The 21,227-nt window shown below is 40.9% G+C and overlaps 2 protein-coding genes across 2 annotated transcripts; one reads left to right on the forward strand and one right to left on the reverse strand.

Moving 5' to 3' along the window:
- Positions 1-14,223: 14,223 nt before the first annotated feature.
- alg10 (ALG10 alpha-1,2-mannosyltransferase) lies at positions 14,224-18,572 on the reverse strand. The gene is made up of 3 exons (XM_035147385.2): positions 18,132-18,572; positions 16,920-17,117; positions 14,224-16,833 (listed from the first exon to the last, which is right to left on the reverse strand). Exons 1-3 carry the CDS (start codon positions 18,294-18,296, stop codon positions 15,772-15,774), a joined length of 1,425 nt encoding a protein of 474 aa, XP_035003276.1. The 5' UTR covers positions 18,297-18,572; the 3' UTR covers positions 14,224-15,771.
- A 100-nt stretch (positions 18,573-18,672) lies between these two features.
- On the forward strand, positions 18,673-20,785 carry tprkb (Tp53rk binding protein). Its single transcript, XM_035147389.2, has 4 exons — positions 18,673-18,916; positions 19,022-19,144; positions 19,920-20,099; positions 20,484-20,785. Exons 1-4 carry the CDS (start codon positions 18,776-18,778, stop codon positions 20,568-20,570), a joined length of 531 nt encoding a protein of 176 aa, XP_035003280.1. The 5' UTR covers positions 18,673-18,775; the 3' UTR covers positions 20,571-20,785.
- The last annotated feature ends 442 nt before the right edge of the window (positions 20,786-21,227 follow it).

The raw sequence follows: 21,227 nt of genomic DNA on the forward strand, positions 1-21,227 counted from the left end.
TAAAGAGCGAATCAGTAAAACTGTCAGAGCCCCGTCTCGCAGAAATACAGCAGCTCTGTAGAATCTGCTGTTTCTTTCATCAACACCACAATAACTCAGCAAGTTGTTTGGCAGCTGCTGAGATCTCTTGATTTTCAAAAGTCACAATTCAGCTTGTTTTTGTCTGAGATTTTGTCTGTGTGTCACTCACCAGTGATAGAGCCGATCGTCTTCCTGTTGCTTACAGAGATCATAGGTTACTTATTGAGAGATAGTTAGATCTCTAAACATTTCACTTTTAAACGCAGACATGAGTCTCAAATCAGGCTTTCTGTCTCACTCTTGGTAGGAGAACGTGTAAAGGACAGTGGAGGTACTCATTTTCGCCATCAGCTGCAGTCACGTGAACGTACTCGTGACCACAACTATCACCATGTCGCCGCCTCACTTTCACCAACCTTTAAACTCTCAGATAAACTTCCCTGTGGAAACTTCTTCCATCTCACTGTATAATGAACACCTTCACTTAAAACTCAGTAAAACACGTGTGTCCATGTGAGCTGCTGTTTACATGGTAACTGCCTACGACTCCGCCTGCCTCGTGTATGATTAGGCCTTTAATTAGTGGTATTCCTCCCACTCACTCTCTGCATGTGTTTCTGGCTCGATAACAAATACGTGAGGATGTGTCGTTCGCTGTGCGATGACGAGCTGTCGCCATCGACGCTGGAGCTTCAACAATATACGGTTTGTTTCCAAATGTCAGTTATCTGAGGAACAGCATGGAGGATGTCAACAAAGAAATGAAACAATACAGTGTGAGTGTGAATTACTTACCACCATCACTGTATGGCACCAATACTGCTATGCTTCGGGCCTTGTCTAAAGGTATTTTGGGAAATGTAGGAAATCAGGAGTTTAGCTATGGTTGAAATGACTCCTACAATCTTTGTATTTATTGCAAGGGTTTAACCCAATTATCTTTTTTCCTTGATATAGCATAACAACATACTGAACCCCCGAAATACACAAAAACATTATCAAAGCTTTTTCAAAGTTGAAAATGTAAAATGCAGTTTACAATTGTGAAAATATAATTGTAAAACTGATATGGCATCAAAAAATATGGACCCTTTTTGAAATATAAAGCAGGTGTAGTCTGAGATTTTTTTTTTCTTAATAGCTATGCAACTCTTCAACAGTTTACGTACTCAATAAGTAAATGGGTGCATCACTGTCTTTGCATTCCCAGGGTGAGGGGAGTTTCCATGTATTGCAGAATTTAACATATAAAAATCACTTTGCATACTCATGGTGTGAGGTTAATGTTTTTGTCCACTTGTTGGAAACGCAATTATCACAGTCTCCCTGCTTCTTCCTCGCTTCATTTGTCTTTTTTCCAGATTGTTAGCATGGACTTGAACACATCACTGACATTTCAGAATCAATGTGTGAATTAAAGTCGGACTCTAACTGTGTCTCAATTCAGGGGCTGCGTTTTTCAGAGGCTGCGTTCAAAGACCCACTGCGTCACAGTTGTGTGACTAGACAGCAAAGGCCATGTGTCTTTCTATAAGCGAGAAACGAAGGCTCAAGCGGGTGGAACTTCCCGGCCCAACATATCCCAGGATTCATTGCGCTTCTGTTACAACACCGTTTTTTAAAGAGTGTGACGACCCTCTTACTCTACCTGCCTGTGTGCCTTGCTCTGTGCTGGTGGGTGGAGCTACACCCACCTACCTGCCCATCTGGGTGGGCCTTCCAAGAAAGCATAAAAGACTGCTCTTCTGGTTTTCTGTTTGGTTTGCTGCACTAACAAACACACATCACACGATATACTCACTCATCCACACACTTCTGACACAACTGATGTCCTTCATACTTACACACCTCACTAGTGAATTAATATGATGTATGAGTGGAGTTAAATAAATTACTTTTGATTGATCGATCTGTGTGTGACCTCCCTTTCTGTTGCCAGCCTTGAGCCAGGTGGTAACAGAGATAATTGCGTCGGCAAGTGACAAGACATCAACCAAACATCTAAGAGTACAAGGGGCTTGAAAACATTCTCATCGTATCCAACTTCAGCTCTGTCGCCAGGCAACAGCAGTATGGACATGACTGACGCCGATCACGCAAAGCCTCTGTAGACCAGATCGTCTCATTTCGGTTTGGCCTTCGCGATCTACGCAGCCCACAAAGGAGGCGATCTACATTGGCCGGGAAGATCGCGTCCTCTAAGGATGCAGCCCCTGAATTGAGACACAGCTTATGTGAGTGTTGTAATAGGCGGATGGAATCAAGTGTGCACGCAGTGTCCTGCTGTCCGATCAATCACCATCAACCTCCTCTTGTATATTAGATAAGATGTCAGGTGTTGGCCCAAACATTTCTTCTTTTTTTTAAATACCTGCATTAACTTAGAGAGCGGACAAAATTGGCTGATGAATTTGCCTCATTATGTGTCAAATTCCCTCGGCTGGCTTCACACTTGGTCTCGCTCAAAATCAAGCCTGTAATTGTGGCTCGGCTGCCAGACAGGTGCTGAGATCAGAGCTCAGAGGAAGTTTGTACATCCGTGTCTGAAATCTGACAGCGGTGAGGGAAGGATCCCATTTTAGCAGAAATTAAATCACTGCTTTTTAAAAAATTTATTTATGTAATGAATGACAGGGATCAGCAGGGAGCGTAATATTGTTTAATATAACGTTTCTCCATCTTGATGTAAAAGGTCGTCATTCATCAATTTATCGATCTTCAGATATTTGTGAAAACCATCTTCCTCTGGAGTCTGCTGGGAGAAAAGCTCTGAAAGAATTTTCTCCACTCGTGGAGAACTGTAGAACTTCATTAACATTAATGATGGTTACTAAGCTTTTATAAAGCGAACTAGCAGCAGTGTTTCAAGAGACTTTGGGGAACAGCCCACACAACCAGTAGAGAAATAATATTTTAATGGTTCAACAAAAGCTCCCGGCAAAGGATTTATTTGCATTTCGAGCAAAAGGCTCTTCCTCAGACTCAGGGGGGCCGACATTGAACCAAACCTAACCCCAAACATACCAACATCCTCGGAATAAGAATCCTAGAACTTCTAGTCTTCATCCAAACCTCCCATATTCCCAAGCTTTTGGCAGAAGGTGACATGTGGCCTTGTTGGGACGTTTCCAACCATGGTGCTGTGCAGTCTCCTGTACATTCTTAACAAATTTAAGGAGTTTCTCACAAAGTTGTCGTTGCTGTGGACAAACGTATTCAGCCTCTCTCAATTCGTAGCCCCGGGCAGTTGCCTACTTTACTGATTTCCCTTCCAACCAACACTTGCTAGTAGTTCCTAAGCCATGGCTGGTAACTAAGTGTGACCTGGCTTCTGCCATCAGGACCCCAAGGCTTTCCTGAGTTCCTCCCTTTGAATGACACGGTCTACCCTTCCCAGGAAAGAGTCCGAAATAAGTCGGTATCGTCTGCAGAGGCTTTCCGTGATTAGTGTCACCAGCTCGTCCCACCCTTGTTTCTGTTACCTAGTAACAGAGCTGCAGTTGGCTCAACGAGACAGTTTTAATATCCTGATGTCTATTTTTTTTTAAAACATGTGTACTGTAAGTTGTTCGGTTGAGTTGAAGCCTAATACTCTGACCTTTCAGCGCTTCTGGCGCTATTACCTCACCAAAGCGCAAAGAATCCTGGGATAGGTTTGGGTCGGGTGTATTTGCCAGCACTTTACCGTTTTTTTTTTCAAATCATAAAACATATCTTTAAAGTAAAGCCTTTTAATACCTGATTTTTAACTGGTTTTAAAGGATGGTCTTTGTTTTGATATTTTCTGATATGCTATCGTTCTTTTATGTCAATTTTCATTCCCATGTATTTTGTAAAACACCCGTAACCTTGTTTAGATAAGTGATATAGAAAATAAATTGTATGATTATGATTGTTACACTGTTGCAATGCCCCTGCTTACCAGCATGTGTCTCACTGTTTATTTTAGTTCTTATTTACCATAAAAAATATCTCAAGAAACAGAGCATGATCAGACACTACTTTGCTTTAAACTGTTAGCAGCAAGTAGTAAACATTGTTTGCATCGTCTAGTTTTCCCCCTGATATCTCAGACAGATGTGATGAGGGAAAGTCTTTCCTCTAAAATATTTCCTCGCTGGACCCAAAATGGCAGCGTGAGGTGAGATCATCAGGGAAATGAACGTCACCTGGACTCATCACATGCTCCTCTACTTAAAGCTGAGACTGCCACTGGTTGGTTTTGGCTGCGTTTGGTTTCTTTTCCTGCACCTTGCAACAGCCTCGCAGCTATTCATGCATCACATATGACTTCAAATAGGTTTCACTTTGTTTTTATTGTTTTTTTCCTGTTTATTTTTTCATCTTACTAGAATCCTTTACTCAAAACTCACGTGTGGTTTCACCTCTTTGTCCTCGCTGGAGCTGGGTTGAGAAATGAGAATGCGAATTGTGCAAAGCCTTGTTTTTTATTACAAGTTCTAATGAATTTTTAATTATGTGGTTTCACTGAACCGAACATTATCTGACCTGGATTACCTGCATTAAGAAACTAGCTGTCAGTTGTCATCGTTCTCCTTTTTACGAGCGTGTTCATGTGGAAGAAGCAAAGTCATTCATTAGAAGCAGAACCATGAATAAACTACTTAATTCCCAATACATGAGAATACCTGCAGGGAAATTAAGTTATAATGACATGCAAGTGACATTTAACAAAGTGAAATGTAAACAGTGTGATCACATAAATAGAAAAGAGAAGAAATGCTAGAAATAACCCACAATCATAAAAGTATGGCAAAGGATCAATTGTACATAATGACAGGAAAGGTTTCTTACACGTGATGCAGTTGAAGTTGTGTCAAACTGTTTCTGCTGCCAAAGCAGAGAGGAGATCAATCCGACTGAAATGTTTCTTTACAATCAATGGGAATATTAAAATTTGTGTTATGAGAATTTTGTCATATAAGGCATCACAGGGTTTAGTTTTGTATTTCTACTCAGGTTGTTCTGATCCACAGTGACAGAATAAGAAAGTAAAAGCATCAACGCTGCTTGGAATTCAGTCAGGAATCAAAATGAAGCTAAAATTCATCTAAAATGAAGCTATAATATTTATGATGTATTTATTTACTGTGACCTGCTCCACAGTTCTGTTTTAAGACCAGAGTGGACAAGTGAAGTCATCAACACACCAAAATAATTCCACTTATCGATGTAAATATCTTTCTGCTCTTCATTACAAGTCTAGTTTGTCCCTGTCAGGATCCTGTAGAAATGATATATAGTGATCTGATTGGTCAGTTGTTGACAGGTTTTGATTCATTATTCTGATCTGGAGCCAGTGATGTGTGTAGGGTAAGTAACCATGGCAATGTTCCGTCCGTTAGGAAGTGAACCACCGTGGACACTCTGAAAGGTTTAGGATTAAACCACAGGTTATAAAATCCTGTTTTATAATCGTGCCTGTGGTCTGTTCCTCCAGTCACAGAGATGCGTGTTTAACTTGAGAAAAGTGTGAGCTGTTTCGGCTGAAACTCTTCTGGAACATCAACAACTGGATGAATACAGAATATATAAATAAATTGACATATTGTGGCCTCCAGGTTGATCTTTAACATCTGGAATGACCTCAGGACCTCTTTGTTGCCCTCGTTTACATTAGAAAAAGTATCTGCTTCGTAGGCGGTGGTGCAAGAAGAATTCGATTCTGGTTCGATCCTGGCTGAGTCTTTCTTTGAGGAGTTTGCATGTTCTCCCGATGTTTGCGTGGGTTTTTTCTGGGGACTACAGCTTCCTCCCACACGCCTAAGACCTGCAGATTGGGGTCAGGTTGCTTGTAGGTGTGAATGGTTGTATGCTGGCCCTGTGCTGGGCTTTTGACCTGTCCAGGAAGTACCCAGCCTTACATCCAATGTCAGCTGGGATTTGTTCCAACTTCCCCTGAGATAGGATAATGGATGGAGGGAGAATCTGCAAGAAAGACTGCAGACAAGCCAATTTTGGGGAACAAGGGAACTATGTATGAGGTTTAATCTGTCCTTGTTTTTGTCAAAACCTGGCATGATTTAAAATGGACCCTGATAAATGTATAATTCGTAAGGTTTAAAATGCAGAGAGCAGACTCAGGTGAAGGATTCATCATGCTGTATGCACCGGGGTGCTTTTTCCTTCTGCACGAGCAGGGAGAGCCGCACGCACATGCACGCCTCAGGTCGCTATAAATAGCTTGATTTTCCCAGCATCCCTTGAGGCCAAGGGAGGAGATGGATGGATTGATTGAGGGGCGACGAGAGGCGGTGAGGGAAAGGTGCTAATATCACTGTCAATCAACATCTAATGCAGCGGCAGCAGCGAGAATGAGAGAGAGAGAGAGAGGAAACGAGAGAGAGAGAGCAGGTCCTGATACTGTGTACAAAAAAAATGACAGAGGAGTGCCGCTCATTAGCAGCGATAGAGGACAACATCAAGGCCCAGAATTCAGGCAAGATGCACCTGAGAAAATGAATGTCATGGAGGAGCAATTAATTTATGAATTTACATTATTTGTGCATTAGTTCAAATATTAAATCTGAAAGAATGAAAGAATGAAAGAATGTTAAAACTAAGAGAGGGTGGAGTACTCATCTGTCTCATCACTCCATCCAGACTCTGGGGAAGTGAGAAACGATTCCTTTGCTGCTTAATTGTTTAAATACTTATTCACCAAATGATTATGTGGTAATTAGTCGGGTCGTGTGAGTTTCCTTTTTTTTTGTCCTTTAAAAAGACTTGATGCCTTAATGCTTGAGTAAGTCTAATGAACACTGTGGTCGCTGTCTGTCAACCAGGGTCGTAATTATGTTCGCTTGTCACTTCCTGACACAGCCTGTAGCTTAGCAACCTGCCACGGAGACAGGGCTAAAGTTGGATCTCATTTGAATAATTCCCAGAGACATAAAAAAAAGAAAGAAGTTCAGATGGTTCGTACCGCAGAGTTTGCATCCTCTAAACCTGAAGGCGGCATCTGGACATCTCCCAGAATCTCCCAGAATCCTCTCTCACACACCCTCACAGCGCCCCACGTTCTGCAGACAGAATTTTGCAGAACGTGATATGAATGTGGGTGGGTTTCATAAATTACTGTGTGCTGTTAATAAATCAAAACATATGTTTTGGCCACTCTGCCCACTGAACTCCCACCACTCTCATATTAATAGAACATTTTTCTCCATGTGCTGTAATTGTTTTGATCAAGGTGCGAGGAGATGGCACATTTTTCAGGTTCATGTGCATTATATAAGTTTTAGAGCATACGTGTTATACAGTATTTTTCTTACAGAATATAATATCTAAATGGGATTTCTGTTTTTGTCAAAAGCAGGGATGCCAAACAGCCTCATTTCATTTCCTTGTACATTGTATAATTTGATTGAAATCTGCATTATTTGATTTTCATCTTCATGGTGCAGAGATATTCTGACTTTTAGTGCCTGATATAGTGCAAAGCTGGAGCCTACATTTACCCTAGTGCATTTCATTAGTGTCCTTCATTAGGCTATTGGCTATATGCATAGAAATTAGGCCACCATGAAGCAATATCTAACCCAACAACTTGTAGAAGAGACAATTAGACCACTATCTTTTTTTTATTAGGGGATAAAATGACATTAAAAGTCTGGTGTGTATGATTTAGTGCCATCTATTGGTGTAGTTGCATATTGCAACCAACTCTATACCACTCACCCCTCCCTTTCTAAGCATGAAGGAAAATCTACGGTGGGCTTCAGTTAACATCAACACATGAAAGGCCGTCTTTGAGAAACAAATTACTAGACATGTACTTTTTAGTATGATTAATGTCCTGTACACTAACATGGAGGAAGCGTGGCGTATGACCTATACTACAGCCAGCCACCAGATGGCGGTCAAAACACCTTTGTGGAGCCATCATGTTTATGCTCATCATCTTTAAACAGTCTATGGATGAGACCCTCCCTGCTCCTCAAAACACCCATGACCCCACAAACTGTAACGCAGATTATATCTATTATCTATTAATATATCTAATAGAAATTTGCATTCACCTAGCCCCTAGCTACGGTAACGCTAATGACATCATCAGGGTCATCAGATTTAAAAGCCTCGTGGGTAAATTTGGTGGAGTATCCCCGCTCCTTAAAAACAAGATGAGTGTCAACACACGGCGCCCTCTGCACTGTTCCTCTGTGTCCCCATGTTTACTCTGTAATGTGTGATCAAGGCACAAACTGCAATCGCAGCTTACTCTCAAAATATAATTGATAATTTGTTTTTGAGTCATTATTACAGAGTGGGGGTAATTACGTTCTGATCAAATGGAGCGAAGCTTAATATCTCATGTTGAACAGCCGCCGTCAGCATCATGGGGGTGAAACAGAAAAAAAGAGACCCCCCCTAAGAGGGAGAGGAAGTTATGTAAAAACATTGGTTCTGTTTTATTTCTGTTGATATGAAATAAATGAGTTTAAGTGAGATTAAACACCAACTCAGCCACTTACTTGACAAACAGCTTTTATTGTGCTTGATGGGTTTAATCAGTGGATGCTGAACACACACAAACACACACACACACACACACACACACACACACACACACACACACACACACACACTCTCTCACTCTCTCTGTAACCTGGCCTGATACATTATGCATCACAGCTAAACGCTTCTGTGTGGGTCTTAACTGTGTGTAAGCATGCGTGAGTGAGAGTGTTTTCCCTCCTCACCTGCCGATGCATTATGCAGGGAGACAGGAGGCAGATGCATGGAGTGTTGGCAGCCTCATCGTCTTGTAAGAGTGTGTGTCTGTGTATTTGTGTGTGTGTGTGAGAGAGAAAGAGAAGGTAGAAGGTGACTGGGGAAACAAGGGAGTTTCTGATGTGTTATATGCAGTGTGTGTGGTCTCCAGCCAGTGTGACTACTGTTGAGTTACATGTGAATGTGAATACATGTATTGTGCGCTGACATGTAGTGTATGTGTGCGTGTGTAGGAAGATAACTGATGTACAGTGACGGACCGAGAATGTCGGAAGACTTAAACAATCATCTGACATCACAGCTACACACACACATACACACACATTGTATACTATATGTTGTTCTTCCTGAATTTCTAAATAAAGATGGACGACATGACAGCTCCCGAAAGTGGAGCCAAAACATTTTCATCGCCCGTTGGTGGCTGGATGCATCACAGGTCTTAAACCCCACCTCCTCCATGTTAGTGGATGAGACATGCACCAAACTAAAATATCAAAATACAAATGTTTATGAAATATTTTTCTCAAAGATGGTTTCTTTCATTTTAGGTAGATCTTATCAAACCGATGTTTGTTTTTGATAAGTTTGGTTTTAATTTGTTATTTGATTTTTTTCTTATTTGAAACAGTGTCGTCGCAAACACGTCGTCCATCTTTATATCCAGTCTTCGAAGCTGGCCCTCTTCTACAGTAGCTGCAGTATATTCTCCAACGTGCTTAGAAAAGTTGGTTGAAAAATGCAGCTTCACCACTAGATGGCAATAAATCCAACACACTGGACCTTTAAAAGTATTTTTTTCCCCTAAATCAAGCTGAAAAAATAATAATATTGGTCTCATTGTCTCTTTTATAGGTTCAAATGGTCAAATAGGCTATTGCTTCATAGTGGCCTCATTTTTATGCATATTTACTCATTTATTTAATACGAGTACATTTCTCTGCACGACACAATATTTACCTACATTATCATTTGCAGTGAGTGAGTCAATCGTGATTAGCTGATGCTTAAATGTTTAAACTCCCAGCGACTGTTCTCACCGTAGAAATAACACCTCACCGAAGAAAAAGCCGATCATGACTCATGACAAAAGAAAAACATTTATTCCGAGCTCCATTTCACAGGACCCTGACGCGCACCCGGCAGAGGAGGCAGAATGGAATATGAAAAGGTCTCCGTTGTAACCACCCACTGCAAGGGTGATAATAATTATCAGGAATGGCATGTATGCGCCTTCTGAAATAATGTCAGTGACAGTTGGAGGCAGCGTATTGCTTCTCCAGCCAGCAGCTCCAATAAACTGAGGGATTGCAAAGGACACTGCAGGGATATACTGATTTATACAGAACTGCAATACACACACTCTGAGATATTGCGTACATGTCTCCATCTTGAACATGCATCTCATAACAGAGGAAGTTTCACCTGGGTTCACACAGTGTCTGGAGGAAGGATTTATGTAATGATAGTGCTATATTTTTAAAGGAGCTGGTTTATTGTGACACTTTGCTGGTGGAACAGAAGGCAGTGATGGTAAATAGACTGTGTTTATACAGCTCAAGTACTTTTAATAAGAGGGAGATCAGTCATCACAAAATACCATGAAAGTTAACTGAGTTGTGCACAGTGAGCAGAAGATTGTGAGTTGAATTTAGTCTATTTGCCTCGCAAGTAATAACTTTTCCATGTGAAACAGCTCCGTCAATTTGAGTCATTCATTATAAGAATGTAAATAACCAAGTGGTGGAAAACAAGGAAGTCGCAACCTGATTAAGCCAAGTAATATTTCATACAAGCACTGTGACATTCACACACAAAGAATACAATAGAGAACTCGTAAGCCTAGAAATGTCACATGTTAAGAAATTATACCCAGATAATTTACTCAAGAAGGTGAAATAAAACAAATCTTAGATCTGCTCTTTCATCCGCAACCAGCATATCATCTCATTTAGTTTATGTCAGCCTCATCATCAGTCATGCATTTGTGTAACATTCCATGAGTGGCAGTGTTATAACATGTTGAACTTCACACACATATGGCTGCTATTGAGGCACACGTCTTCACAACCTCTCCCGGTAAATGGTGTTTGTAATACTAGTTACTTTTATGTAATGTTTTCGACTTATTTCTACTTTCATTTTTGTTACTTGATTTCCATTCCTGCTGTCTCGGGTTGTGAGAGGGAACAGGGTGGGGGTCGTTGAAGAAAAAAAGAAAATCCTGGATCTGCCCCAAAATGTAATGGTTCCTTTCTTGATCCATGTCCCATCCGAGTTTCATGGAAATGTGTTTGGTTTAGATTTTGAGAAATCCTGCTGACAGAAACACAAAAAGGCAAACAGACGGGGGCCAAAGCAGACAGACAACAGTACAAAGAGAGAATCTTAGTCAGACAGGCAAACAGTCAGGAACAGGAATCAGGCAGATGAGTAAAACTAGGGTCTGGAGAGTTTGGCTGTGAGGACACTGGAGCGTCCGGCTGGTGGGACACTGAGCAGAGCGGTGGCTGGGTCTGAAATATCATAAATAATAAGTTAGTGACAGAATCACTGGTAGAAGTGGGAACCATGACAAGAACACTGTTAATGTGCCTTTTTAAAACCTGAACAGCAACTTCAACAAACGAGCCGCCTCTTGTGTAACGAGATTTTCCCTGTTCTCTCATTCCTTCTACATCCCTCCGGCTCCTTGTACCTCTCCTCCTCCTCCTCCTCCGGCTGGATTACCCTAATTATTTCTCTGCTCCTGCAACTTTTACATAGAGAGCGACTCTTGATTAAATCTAAGAAACAAATGTGTCTCAGTGTCTTTCTGTGCTTTCTTGTCCTCACCTTTGGCTCCAGGAAACAAAAGGCTCTTTCTGGAGGCTCCTCTTCTAATTAATGGTTCAGAGCCTCCGACACTTACACAAACTAAAATGTGTGTGTATGTGTGTGTGTGTGTGTGTGTGTGTGTGTGTAGGATGGGGATATGAAAAACAAAAATGTGCTTTGCTCTAATGCAAAAATGTTAGTGTGTGTGCATGTGAAAATATCCAATCTAATAACTAACGTAGTTTTATGTGAGAAAATATCCAATACAAAAAATGTGTTTAACCTGTAATTCATGCTGCTGCACATCTTGTACGGACGAGTATCTCTGACAAACATATGCTCACAACAAATCCAAGCTACAACCTGTAAATCCATAAATCTGCAATAAACAACGTTTTGGACTCACAAGCCTGGCTCTTTATGCTGCTAAAGAACAAAATAAACATTATTATTCCCATATCACTCTCCCACATTTGTTGCTACAGCCGTTTGGCTACGCTTTGCACAAAGATTGGAATCAGGAGGGAACAACCAGCCTCGCTCTGCCTCCAATACCAACATCCACCAAACAATCCACCAATACCAACATCTGCAAAGCTCACTAATTGTTACTTGATTGTTAAATCTTGCAAAACACAAAGTCTATTAACGATAATTAGGCATTTTACAGATGTTTATGCACTGGATTTCTTTCTTTCCCACGACTGGCAACTTTCTCAAGTTTCAGCTGTTGCCTGACAACAGCTCAGAACCAGAGAAATAAAGATGTGAAAATGTAAAACATGAAGTGAAGCCAAAGCCTCTCAGTCATAAACCCTGCCTCATCCATGTTAGTGAATGAGACATTGACCAAGATAAAATTGTTATAATACACATGAGATCCATTTTTCTCAAAGATGTTTACGTCATTTTAGTTTGCTCCTATCACATTGATGATTAAGTTTGATGTTAATTAGTTATGTAATGATTTCTAAAAGGGGGTGAAATGTAGTGATTGACAGCTGAGACAGACTCGTGACCTAACTCCTGCACAGACTCTGGCTCCAAATGCATATGAGGAATATTGTGGCTTCATTTCTAGATAGTGGGAGGAAGTTGAGACTTGTCGGTTGATTGGTTTCCAGTCAAATTTATAATTATGTGTTTGATTATATATTATAACATGATTGTGATAATTATTATATGAATATAGCAGTATTAGCCTTGAAGCCTATCTCCATAAAACGTAGAAACAACAACACGAAAGTCACTGACAGAAAGTGAACATTTCTGACCCTTTACAAGTTTGTACTTGTGTTTCCAGTTTGATTTTTTTTACTCAAAAATGTTGTTTCTGCTCTCTGAAAACTATTTGTCATGAAAGAACTTCCATACGCTTAAGCCAAATCAGTGTGATTCTGTAACTTTGGCAAACCATCATTTCACATGTCTTCCTCAAAACACAGGTTAATCAGATGTTTAGCGTTGTGCAAGGACAAAATCTAGGAATGAGCCTGTTGGGCTGTAATTTCTGAGACGCCTGAATGCGGTGGTGAGACGGACAAATCTTTGCTTTCATCATCCTCCAAAAATAAAAATCAATGAGGCAGAGAGAGAGAGAGAGAGAGAGAGAGAGAGAGAGAGAGAGAGAGAGAGAGAGAGAGAGAGAGAGAGAGAGAGATTAAGTCAAAGCCAAAAAAACTGACAAAATACTGTATTTTCCAAGTCATTTTCCCTGTGAACACTCAAACTCTACAGACTGCAGCTCCTTCAGAGTGTGAATAGTGTAATCAACATTTGTATAATCATCCCAGTTTGATTTTATGAAAGTCTCTCCTGTGAGCCGGCCCCACGCTGCTTGATGTAATTAGAAACTGCGTGATATGGGTCAGATGGAGAGCAGCCATCGTGCCACTTGTTTGCCTCTTCCTCCCACTTGAGCTTTTCACTTCCAACGTAATGAAGATCACTCCGAAGTACACGAGCAACAAAGCAAATCAATCCTTGTTATTATTATTATTATGATCACATACCGAGGAATGACAGATTCTTATTATGAGATCTGGCCGCCTGGGTTTATTCTTTGTCTGTTGTTTGTTCAGCCAGAATTTGATTATGTTTTTTTGTGTGCAGTTTGATTGATTTTTCATCTTCAGGTTAAATGACATGTTCTCTCCAATGGGAATATCAAACTTTGTCTTATAGCACCATCTAGGGTCCAGGTTTGGCAGTAATGTGTCAGGGCTCAAAACAGGAGTCACATTTAAAAATCTTTGAACGTGTGAATCGAGTTCAAGCATATTTAAACAGGTGTGTGTGTGTGCATTTCTATTATTAAGTTTAGCTTTATTTGTATATCTATTATTATTTCTGTTTTATCTTATTTTTGGGTTAAATCTTGTGTCAATGGAGGACAAGCGAAGTGAGAATTTCCCATTTTTGCTGTACATATGAAAATCTATTCAACAGGCAGAGCTACTCTCTATACCCAACTTTCCTGTCTAATGTGAACTGTAAGAAGCACTGAGAAAAATATGATGAAACAATAAACTTTCTATGATGTATGTCTTTTGTATTTAAAATTTGTATTTTAATAAACGCTGTATTCACATGTTTATGTACTATTTAAAACAAATATTTTAAGAGTCTGTATTGGATGAGTCATTTTATTCAAATCTTAACATAAGATTGTATCAGCAGGGGAGCAGCAAACAGCCAGATGGAAAGGAAGTGTGGTACATAGGCAGAAAATAAGTAAACACAGACACAGCAACAAGACGCAGATACAGGTGAAAAACACAGATGATGAATTACACTGAATAAATCGGAGAAAGTCAAACTGAAGTTACTCAATGAAACTCAACCCGGAAATTAAATTAGTTACACTGAACTCGCTTAGACATCATCTGTTGCAATTAAACCACAAAGCGTCAAAAACTAATTAAACATCAAGACACAAACACTTAAATGAGCACGTTTCTGAATCACCTCTGCTGGGTCCCTATGGCTTGGCAAAGTACTAATCAAGGTAGAAAAAAAAAAGGAAAATACATTTATGTTGAATTTAGTCCATTAATAAGAATAAGAATAATACTAATAATATTAAAAATAATAATAACGTTTTCCTTCAATTATGTGTGTTCTTCACTGGCAAAAGCAAAAAATGTCAGCCATTACAACACACTGTATTTAATCTATATGGCTATGTCATTTTTGGTCTCTTTATTTTTCATATTTCATGTCAACAGTCATTGATTCATAGAGCTGCACAATATTTACAGTACAAAACTGCTCACCATAAGAAAAACACCTGCAAAAAAACAAAACATTATATATTTTCCACCCTGGAGAAGAATCAACAGTTAAACCACAAAGAGCTCAGGTTCAGTAGAAAAAAGGTCTATGCAGTAAATTCAGACCAGTAACAATGTCGTCACTTTATCATCTGAGCCAAAAACTTTATTATTATTTGTACAAAATGAATACTTTGAATATTCTTGGTCGTGTTCATGTAACTTTGAACTGATTCACAGTGAACTGGCAGACTTTGTATTAGGTTTGGAGCCTTTGTCGGTGAAAATACATTATAAGCCTAAAAACCTGGACATTTAACATTTAGTGTTGCGCGGTTTTTCAGTCATTACCTCCACCAACTTGGTGGAAGAGTGGGACATGAGCCAAAGAAGAAGCCATTAACTTTTGGAACGGATTTAATTAAGATGGTTGAACCAGGAATGTTATTTCACTTTCTTTAACATTGCAAGATATTTGTGAATTTCTCAAGAAATAACGCAGAAATCTTTATGAGAAAACGTCAGGCATTGTTAGGAGTCGGATATCGATGAGTGTGTGTGATCCGGTGCTGCTTGATTGAATTTAAGGGCCTTGGCGGCAGTATTTGCTCTACTGAGTTCCATTCTACTTTTAGTTTTAAAAATCGCAATGCTAGTTCTAAGTACAAGCTGTAGCCAAGCGAATATTATAGCTGAACTGTGTGCGAAACACCAGTTGAACAGAAATGACAGGAATATATGAGCCATTTTTGTCTGTTACTGAGATGTAACAGAGGTTTTGCTTTGACTTTTGAGATGTCACGTGTGTTGTGCTTCTCTGGGAAAATCCTTTGACGCCAATCGATGTTTGAGTCCAGTACCTCCTGATATCTGACACCAGAAGCACTACCTCACTCGCCTCTTGTTTTCACCACATGAATCTCTGCGTGGCTGGGCTGTCTGGCCAGTGGAAAGTCTTAGTGATGAAAATGTAAATTGTGGCGGCATTGACCACCATGTAGAGGACAAACTCCACTCCGAGTCTGGGAAGAGAAGGGAGGGGCATGTGCAGGCGGTACATCAGGTAGGGGACGATGAAGTATCTGAACTCCAGCAGCTTCTGGGGCACCGTGGCCGCCAGGAGGCACGCCAGGAACGCCAAACTCCAGAAGAGCGAGCGCGACCTGAAGGAGTCCAGAAAATTCCACCCGGCGAACACGTACACAGGGACAAGGAGGAAGCGCACCAGCTCATGACTCTGGTAAAGCTTCCTCCACACGTAGAAGGGGAAATGGCGGTTATCTGCCAAGAGGTACTTGTGGACGAAGGTGAACTTCCACACCAGGAGCAATGAGACGCCGGTGATGAAGAGGAAGAGCAGAGGCTGTTTTTTCAGAGACTGCAGGAAGCGGAGGACGCGGTGGTGACAAAGTGAGACGGGGAGGGAGAAGAAGAGGGTGAAGGAGAGGAAGTAGAAGAGCTGAGGAAAATTGAGGCAAGCCTCGTGGCTCGTCCTGTCACCCACCACGATCCCATCATTCAGCACCCCGAACGCCACGAAACCAATGCCGACCACTGCATACGGCCATGCCACCAGCAGCACCGACTTCACGTGACTGGGTGACGTGAGGAACTCCAGCGTGAACAGTATTATTTTCTTTGCTCCGCTGAATGACAGAGGAACTTGGGATGGCGGAGACTTCTCATCCCTCTTTTTCGAATGCTCCACCCGCCAGGCTTCATCCATTTTGGCAGCCACCAGCGTGCCTGCGCAGAACGCCACCCAGATGATGTTGGTCTGGCGGAAGAGCACGGAGCACACACCCAGGAGGGCCGAGGCCTTGTGGCAACCGTAGAGCGTCATGAGGTAGGTGAAGAGGATGAAGAAAGTAGATCCGGCATCGGTGTAGTAGAGGAAGTTGAAGAAGTAGAGCACAGGGAAGGTTGAGAGAGACAACGCTGACAGGATGCGGCGTGAGGTTGTTCGTGTCTGGAAGAGAAGAAACGTATCAGGACAACAAGAAAATGACAAAAGTCAGGCATGATAACTTCACAGTGCTCTGGGTCTGGTCTGACCTTCTCCTTGAGGTGCAGCTTGCAGATCAGCAGGTAGAGCAGGTAAAGGATGCCACAGTTGAAGAGCAGGTTGACGAAGCGCAGCATCGCCGTGGAACATACAACCGCGCCCGTCAGGTCAGCCAGCCACACCACGGGCTTGATGACTCCCACGGAGATGAGGTACAGGCCTGGCAGGGTGGTGATCATCGGGTCCCACTGCACCAGGATCAGAAACATGTTAAAGGGGCGCTCCACCAATTTCAAACATGAACATTAAAAACTTATTAAACTCTTTTTCAGCCATTTAAAGGAAGTAAATAGTTCTCTGTCATTCATTCTCTGTACCTACTTGATTTCCAAAGGGTGTAACCAGAGCCAGGCCATACAACAAAGATAAAAAATCATCACTTCCAAACAAGGTTAAAAGCAATCAGCTGCTAAAATATGTTCTGGAAATTGTTTTGTTTTTTTAATGCGCCGGTATCGGATTGGAAATTGGTATCGAATAAGAAGCTAAGTATCGGGAGTGGGGTATCGGTATCAGAACATTTCAAATTGTGACAATCTGCTATTTTAAAAAGGAGCCTGTTTTATCCCATTCATCCTCATTTATTTTACATCACATCTCAAATTTCTCTGTGCATAACACTTGTTAACTTTTATTAATCAAAAGATTAAAAAACATATTTGAGTTTCCAGTAAGCCTTGTTTTACAGAATTGGAAAATGAGTTGGAAGCTGTGATGTTCCTTCATTCGATGGGCCGATGGTGGCTGAAAACTACTTTTTCTAAATGCTATTCTACAATCCCGCTTGTTTGCTCTTGTTGGTGTGTTTCTGTTCAGTTTGATGAACTCATTGAGTGGAGGGGGGGCCAAATGTAAAATGTCAGCATATTTGACCACATTGTCCAAACTCAAGAAACCATGTTTTGTTCAAATTTGACGGTGATGAAGAGAATGTGGTTTCTTACCGAAGGTTGTTGCACAAATAAAACTGAATTGAGCTTCTACTGCGCTGTCCTCTACTGGATGTGAAGGATTGTGTGTCTTCCTGTGTGAACTACATTATGTTTTTAAAATACGATTCATAAATCTATCCCATATTTAAACTGCTTCACTGACGCCATCATCCAACGTATGTAGGACACGGAGATTAAGTCCCTGCATCATGATTAACGACAGGATTACGAACAATGGCGGACTGGCCTCGGAGGAAAAACCCGCTTTACCTCAGTGAATCTGCCCTCACAGTATTTCTGCGCCTGCGGGACGTGGAACACCTCGTCCATGTAGGGCAGCCTCTGCTCCCGGGTCACTGCGGAGAACAGCAGGCAGGAGATGAGGAAGTTGCTGCTGCACAGTGCGGTGAAGATGTAGCCTTCAAATTTCTCCATGTTTGACGGCGTAACAGTGAATAATGTCCAGAAGTTAAATGTGATGATGCGTTAAACGCATAACGACGACACCCGCGTGTTAAAATCCCCGCACAGCCACAGATCAGCGGGGAGCAGCTCAAAGTCTCTGTTGTTGTTTGTTATAAACGGAAGAGATCTATGTCAGCTGGACGGTACGTTTCTGAAACACGCTCGGTATGAAACTCATCTTTACTCGTTAGTTCCTAGACTGCGCTACGTTGTTTAGCGCCATTATTTAATCATTAATTTACAACTAAATTCATCTGTGTGTTAAATACATTTTTAAAGAGTAATTATAGAGACACCTTTCTTATTTTTGGCGATTTCCCCTCTACTTTCCCAAACTTCCGGTGGAGCGGCGTCACCGTGTTTTGGTTCCCGCAGTGCGTAGACCCCACGTGAACATCAGTTCCCTTCTTGTCTGGAATCTCCTACATTTCCTCTCGAATCTTTTCAACATGCATCACACACACGAGCTGGAGCTTTTCCCCGATCGCACAGTGACTCAGGTCCTTTTCACGGAGGTAAAAAACGCCGCAGAGCTCAGACAAAGTGCAGTGGACGGTCAAATAAACGCAGCTCTGATCAACCCCACGATGGTAGGAACAGTTTTTAGCGACGATTTCATAAAACGCTCACGTGTCACATGTTGATTTTTTTTGTGTGCATATTTACTACAATCTTGTGTCTTTTTTCATCTACAGCTGGTGGATCCTCTCCAGGTGCTGGTCGCTGCCAACAAAGCTGTCCACCTGCAGAACACTGGGAAAATGAAGACAAGGAGTCTGAACTCAGAGATGATCTTCAACCTGTCACCGACTAATAATGTCAGTACACTCCTGTCGTGATGCCTGTGCATTACGCACACACACTAAGTCTCAGTCGTGTCTCCTCTGTTCCACGGTATCGTTCATTCATTTTCCTGATTGTTTATCTTCTGTGGGCAACCAATATTACTTAGAGAGATCTGGAGTATTTGTCAGGACTTTGGACCCTTATGATTACATGAGCATATTATTTAGTTGCACACGACACACACAGGTTGACTACAAACATTTTGTGGTGTCTCTCTTTAGTTGTTCTGTCTTTGTGGTCATTCTTTAACTTTGTGACATTTTGTTTTGGGATAATTTTTCAATAATCTGAATTTTAGTCATTAAAATGACTTAGAGATGTTAAAATACTATGTACTAGTAGGTCTTGAATATGCTTCTGTATATCTTGATTATGTTGACATGAATTTAACACTACTCCTCACCGATACAGATATTTGCGCATTTAATAGAACTACGAACAAGACTATGAATACCCACTGTCTCTGCCTGTAGTTTGAGAGATAACGTGGGGATAAACCTCTGGGACTCCTTCATATCTGTTCATAATGACCCATAAACCTGCAGAAACAATCTTTGACTTTTTCAACTCGTGTTGTTTCTCTTTTTGGCCATTTTATGTCTCTCGTAAGTTTATTTATGTCTGTGTAGTCATTTTGTGTCTCTTCAAAGTTTTCAAGTGTAGTCAGGTAATGATAAGTCACGTTAACCCGGGTCTGTGCCCTGTAGTCTCATTCACTGTGTATTTTGCCTTCCTTTCATAAAACAGATCTCCGAGGCCTTTAAGAGGTTTGGGATCTCAGATGGCAATGACTCTGTGATGGTGGTCATCATTCACGACAAAAAAAACGAGTCGCAGCTTGTGGAGGACATCGTGACCAAGGTGGACGGACGACAGGTTCCAGTGGAAGACGTTTCCTCACTGTCGGACTCTGCAAAGATCAGAAAGGTTCAACTTCAATACTTAAAATCATGTGACTCATTCCATAGCATATTGACTAATACGTGCATCTGTGTGAGTTTGACTGGACAATTACGTTTTCAAATATATATAATGTTGATATGTATGTTATATATATATATATATATATATATATATACTGCATAGAAGATACAGATTTATTTCTCTGCATATTTTAATATTAACTGTTAATTACATGGACATTATTGATTGTAAATTATAAGTTACGTAGCAGATTTAATTACAAAATGGGTTTTCTTCTCCACTCCATCCATGTATTTGTTGACCTGGATGTTTGGCTCTCTTGAAGTTACTGGGTTGATTTCAGAAGCATTTTAAAAATCCTATTCCCTTTTTCTGTCTCCATACCAGTTGTATAAAGTTGCTCCTCAGGAGGAGACGTGTGGAACTCTACTGGATGCGGTCATCTGCAGAATGGCCACCAAGGATGTCATGTAGCTACAACAAGAAATAAGAGCAGGACACAACTTTTCTTACTGAACATTTTTCATATAAGCAAAGTTAAGATGTTTTTTTTCTTGATACTGTTATTTCACTTCATTGTCCAGAGCCTGAAAACACTGTCCTTCTTGTTTTCATTGCAAACTGAACTTTATATCAGCTGTGGAAAAGATTTCTCCAAGCTGAGCTAAATATATCTTATTTTTCTTAAATCTTTTCATGAACTTTTCTTGATTCCTTTTTATTTTATCATTGCTACATCATAGTTAGACACTAAGACATAAGGAAGAAAGTTTTGAGGATTTGCAGCCCATTATTTAGCATCATTAGTTCCTACATCAAATTTCAAAGCTTCTTGTTTCTTTGACACTTTCCAGGGACGCTGACGGTCTGCTCTGAGATAGTTTTTACTAAAAGGGACAATATGTAAAAGCTGCTCTCATAACAATCAAAGTGCTGTGGGCCAAATATTAGCACAGTCCTGGATGCAGCTTTTGGCAGATGTGTATTTGCTACAGCTTTGTTCTTCTGAATCACCTTGATAAGTTCAAAGAACAATTTAAAAGTTAAAATATCAGAGCATCACGGCCGTGGGTGTGTATTTTCATACGTTAAAAGTTTGCTCTCTTCAAACTTTGATTTTCAATCTCAGCT

This window comes from Hippoglossus stenolepis, chromosome 22 (assembly GCF_022539355.2).
Source record: "Hippoglossus stenolepis isolate QCI-W04-F060 chromosome 22, HSTE1.2, whole genome shotgun sequence".
Lineage (NCBI taxonomy): Eukaryota > Metazoa > Chordata > Actinopteri > Pleuronectiformes > Pleuronectidae > Hippoglossus > Hippoglossus stenolepis.

Coding starts and splice junctions, on each gene's coding strand:
- alg10 (XM_035147385.2), bottom strand. CDS start 18,296: ATGGAGAAATTTGAAGGCTACATCTTCACCGCACTGTGCAGCAGCAAC. Junction 17,118..18,131: donor GTGAGGGCAGATTCACTGAG/GTAAAGCGGGTT, acceptor ATCCTGGTGCAG/TGGGACCCGATGATCACCAC. Junction 16,834..16,919: donor AGCTGCACCTCAAGGAGAAG/GTCAGACCAGAC, acceptor CTTCTCTTCCAG/ACACGAACAACCTCACGCCG.
- tprkb (XM_035147389.2), top strand. CDS start 18,776: ATGCATCACACACACGAGCTGGAGCTTTTCCCCGATCGCACAGTGACT. Junction 18,917..19,021: donor CTCTGATCAACCCCACGATG/GTAGGAACAGTT, acceptor TTTCATCTACAG/CTGGTGGATCCTCTCCAGGT. Junction 19,145..19,919: donor ACCTGTCACCGACTAATAAT/GTCAGTACACTC, acceptor TTCATAAAACAG/ATCTCCGAGGCCTTTAAGAG.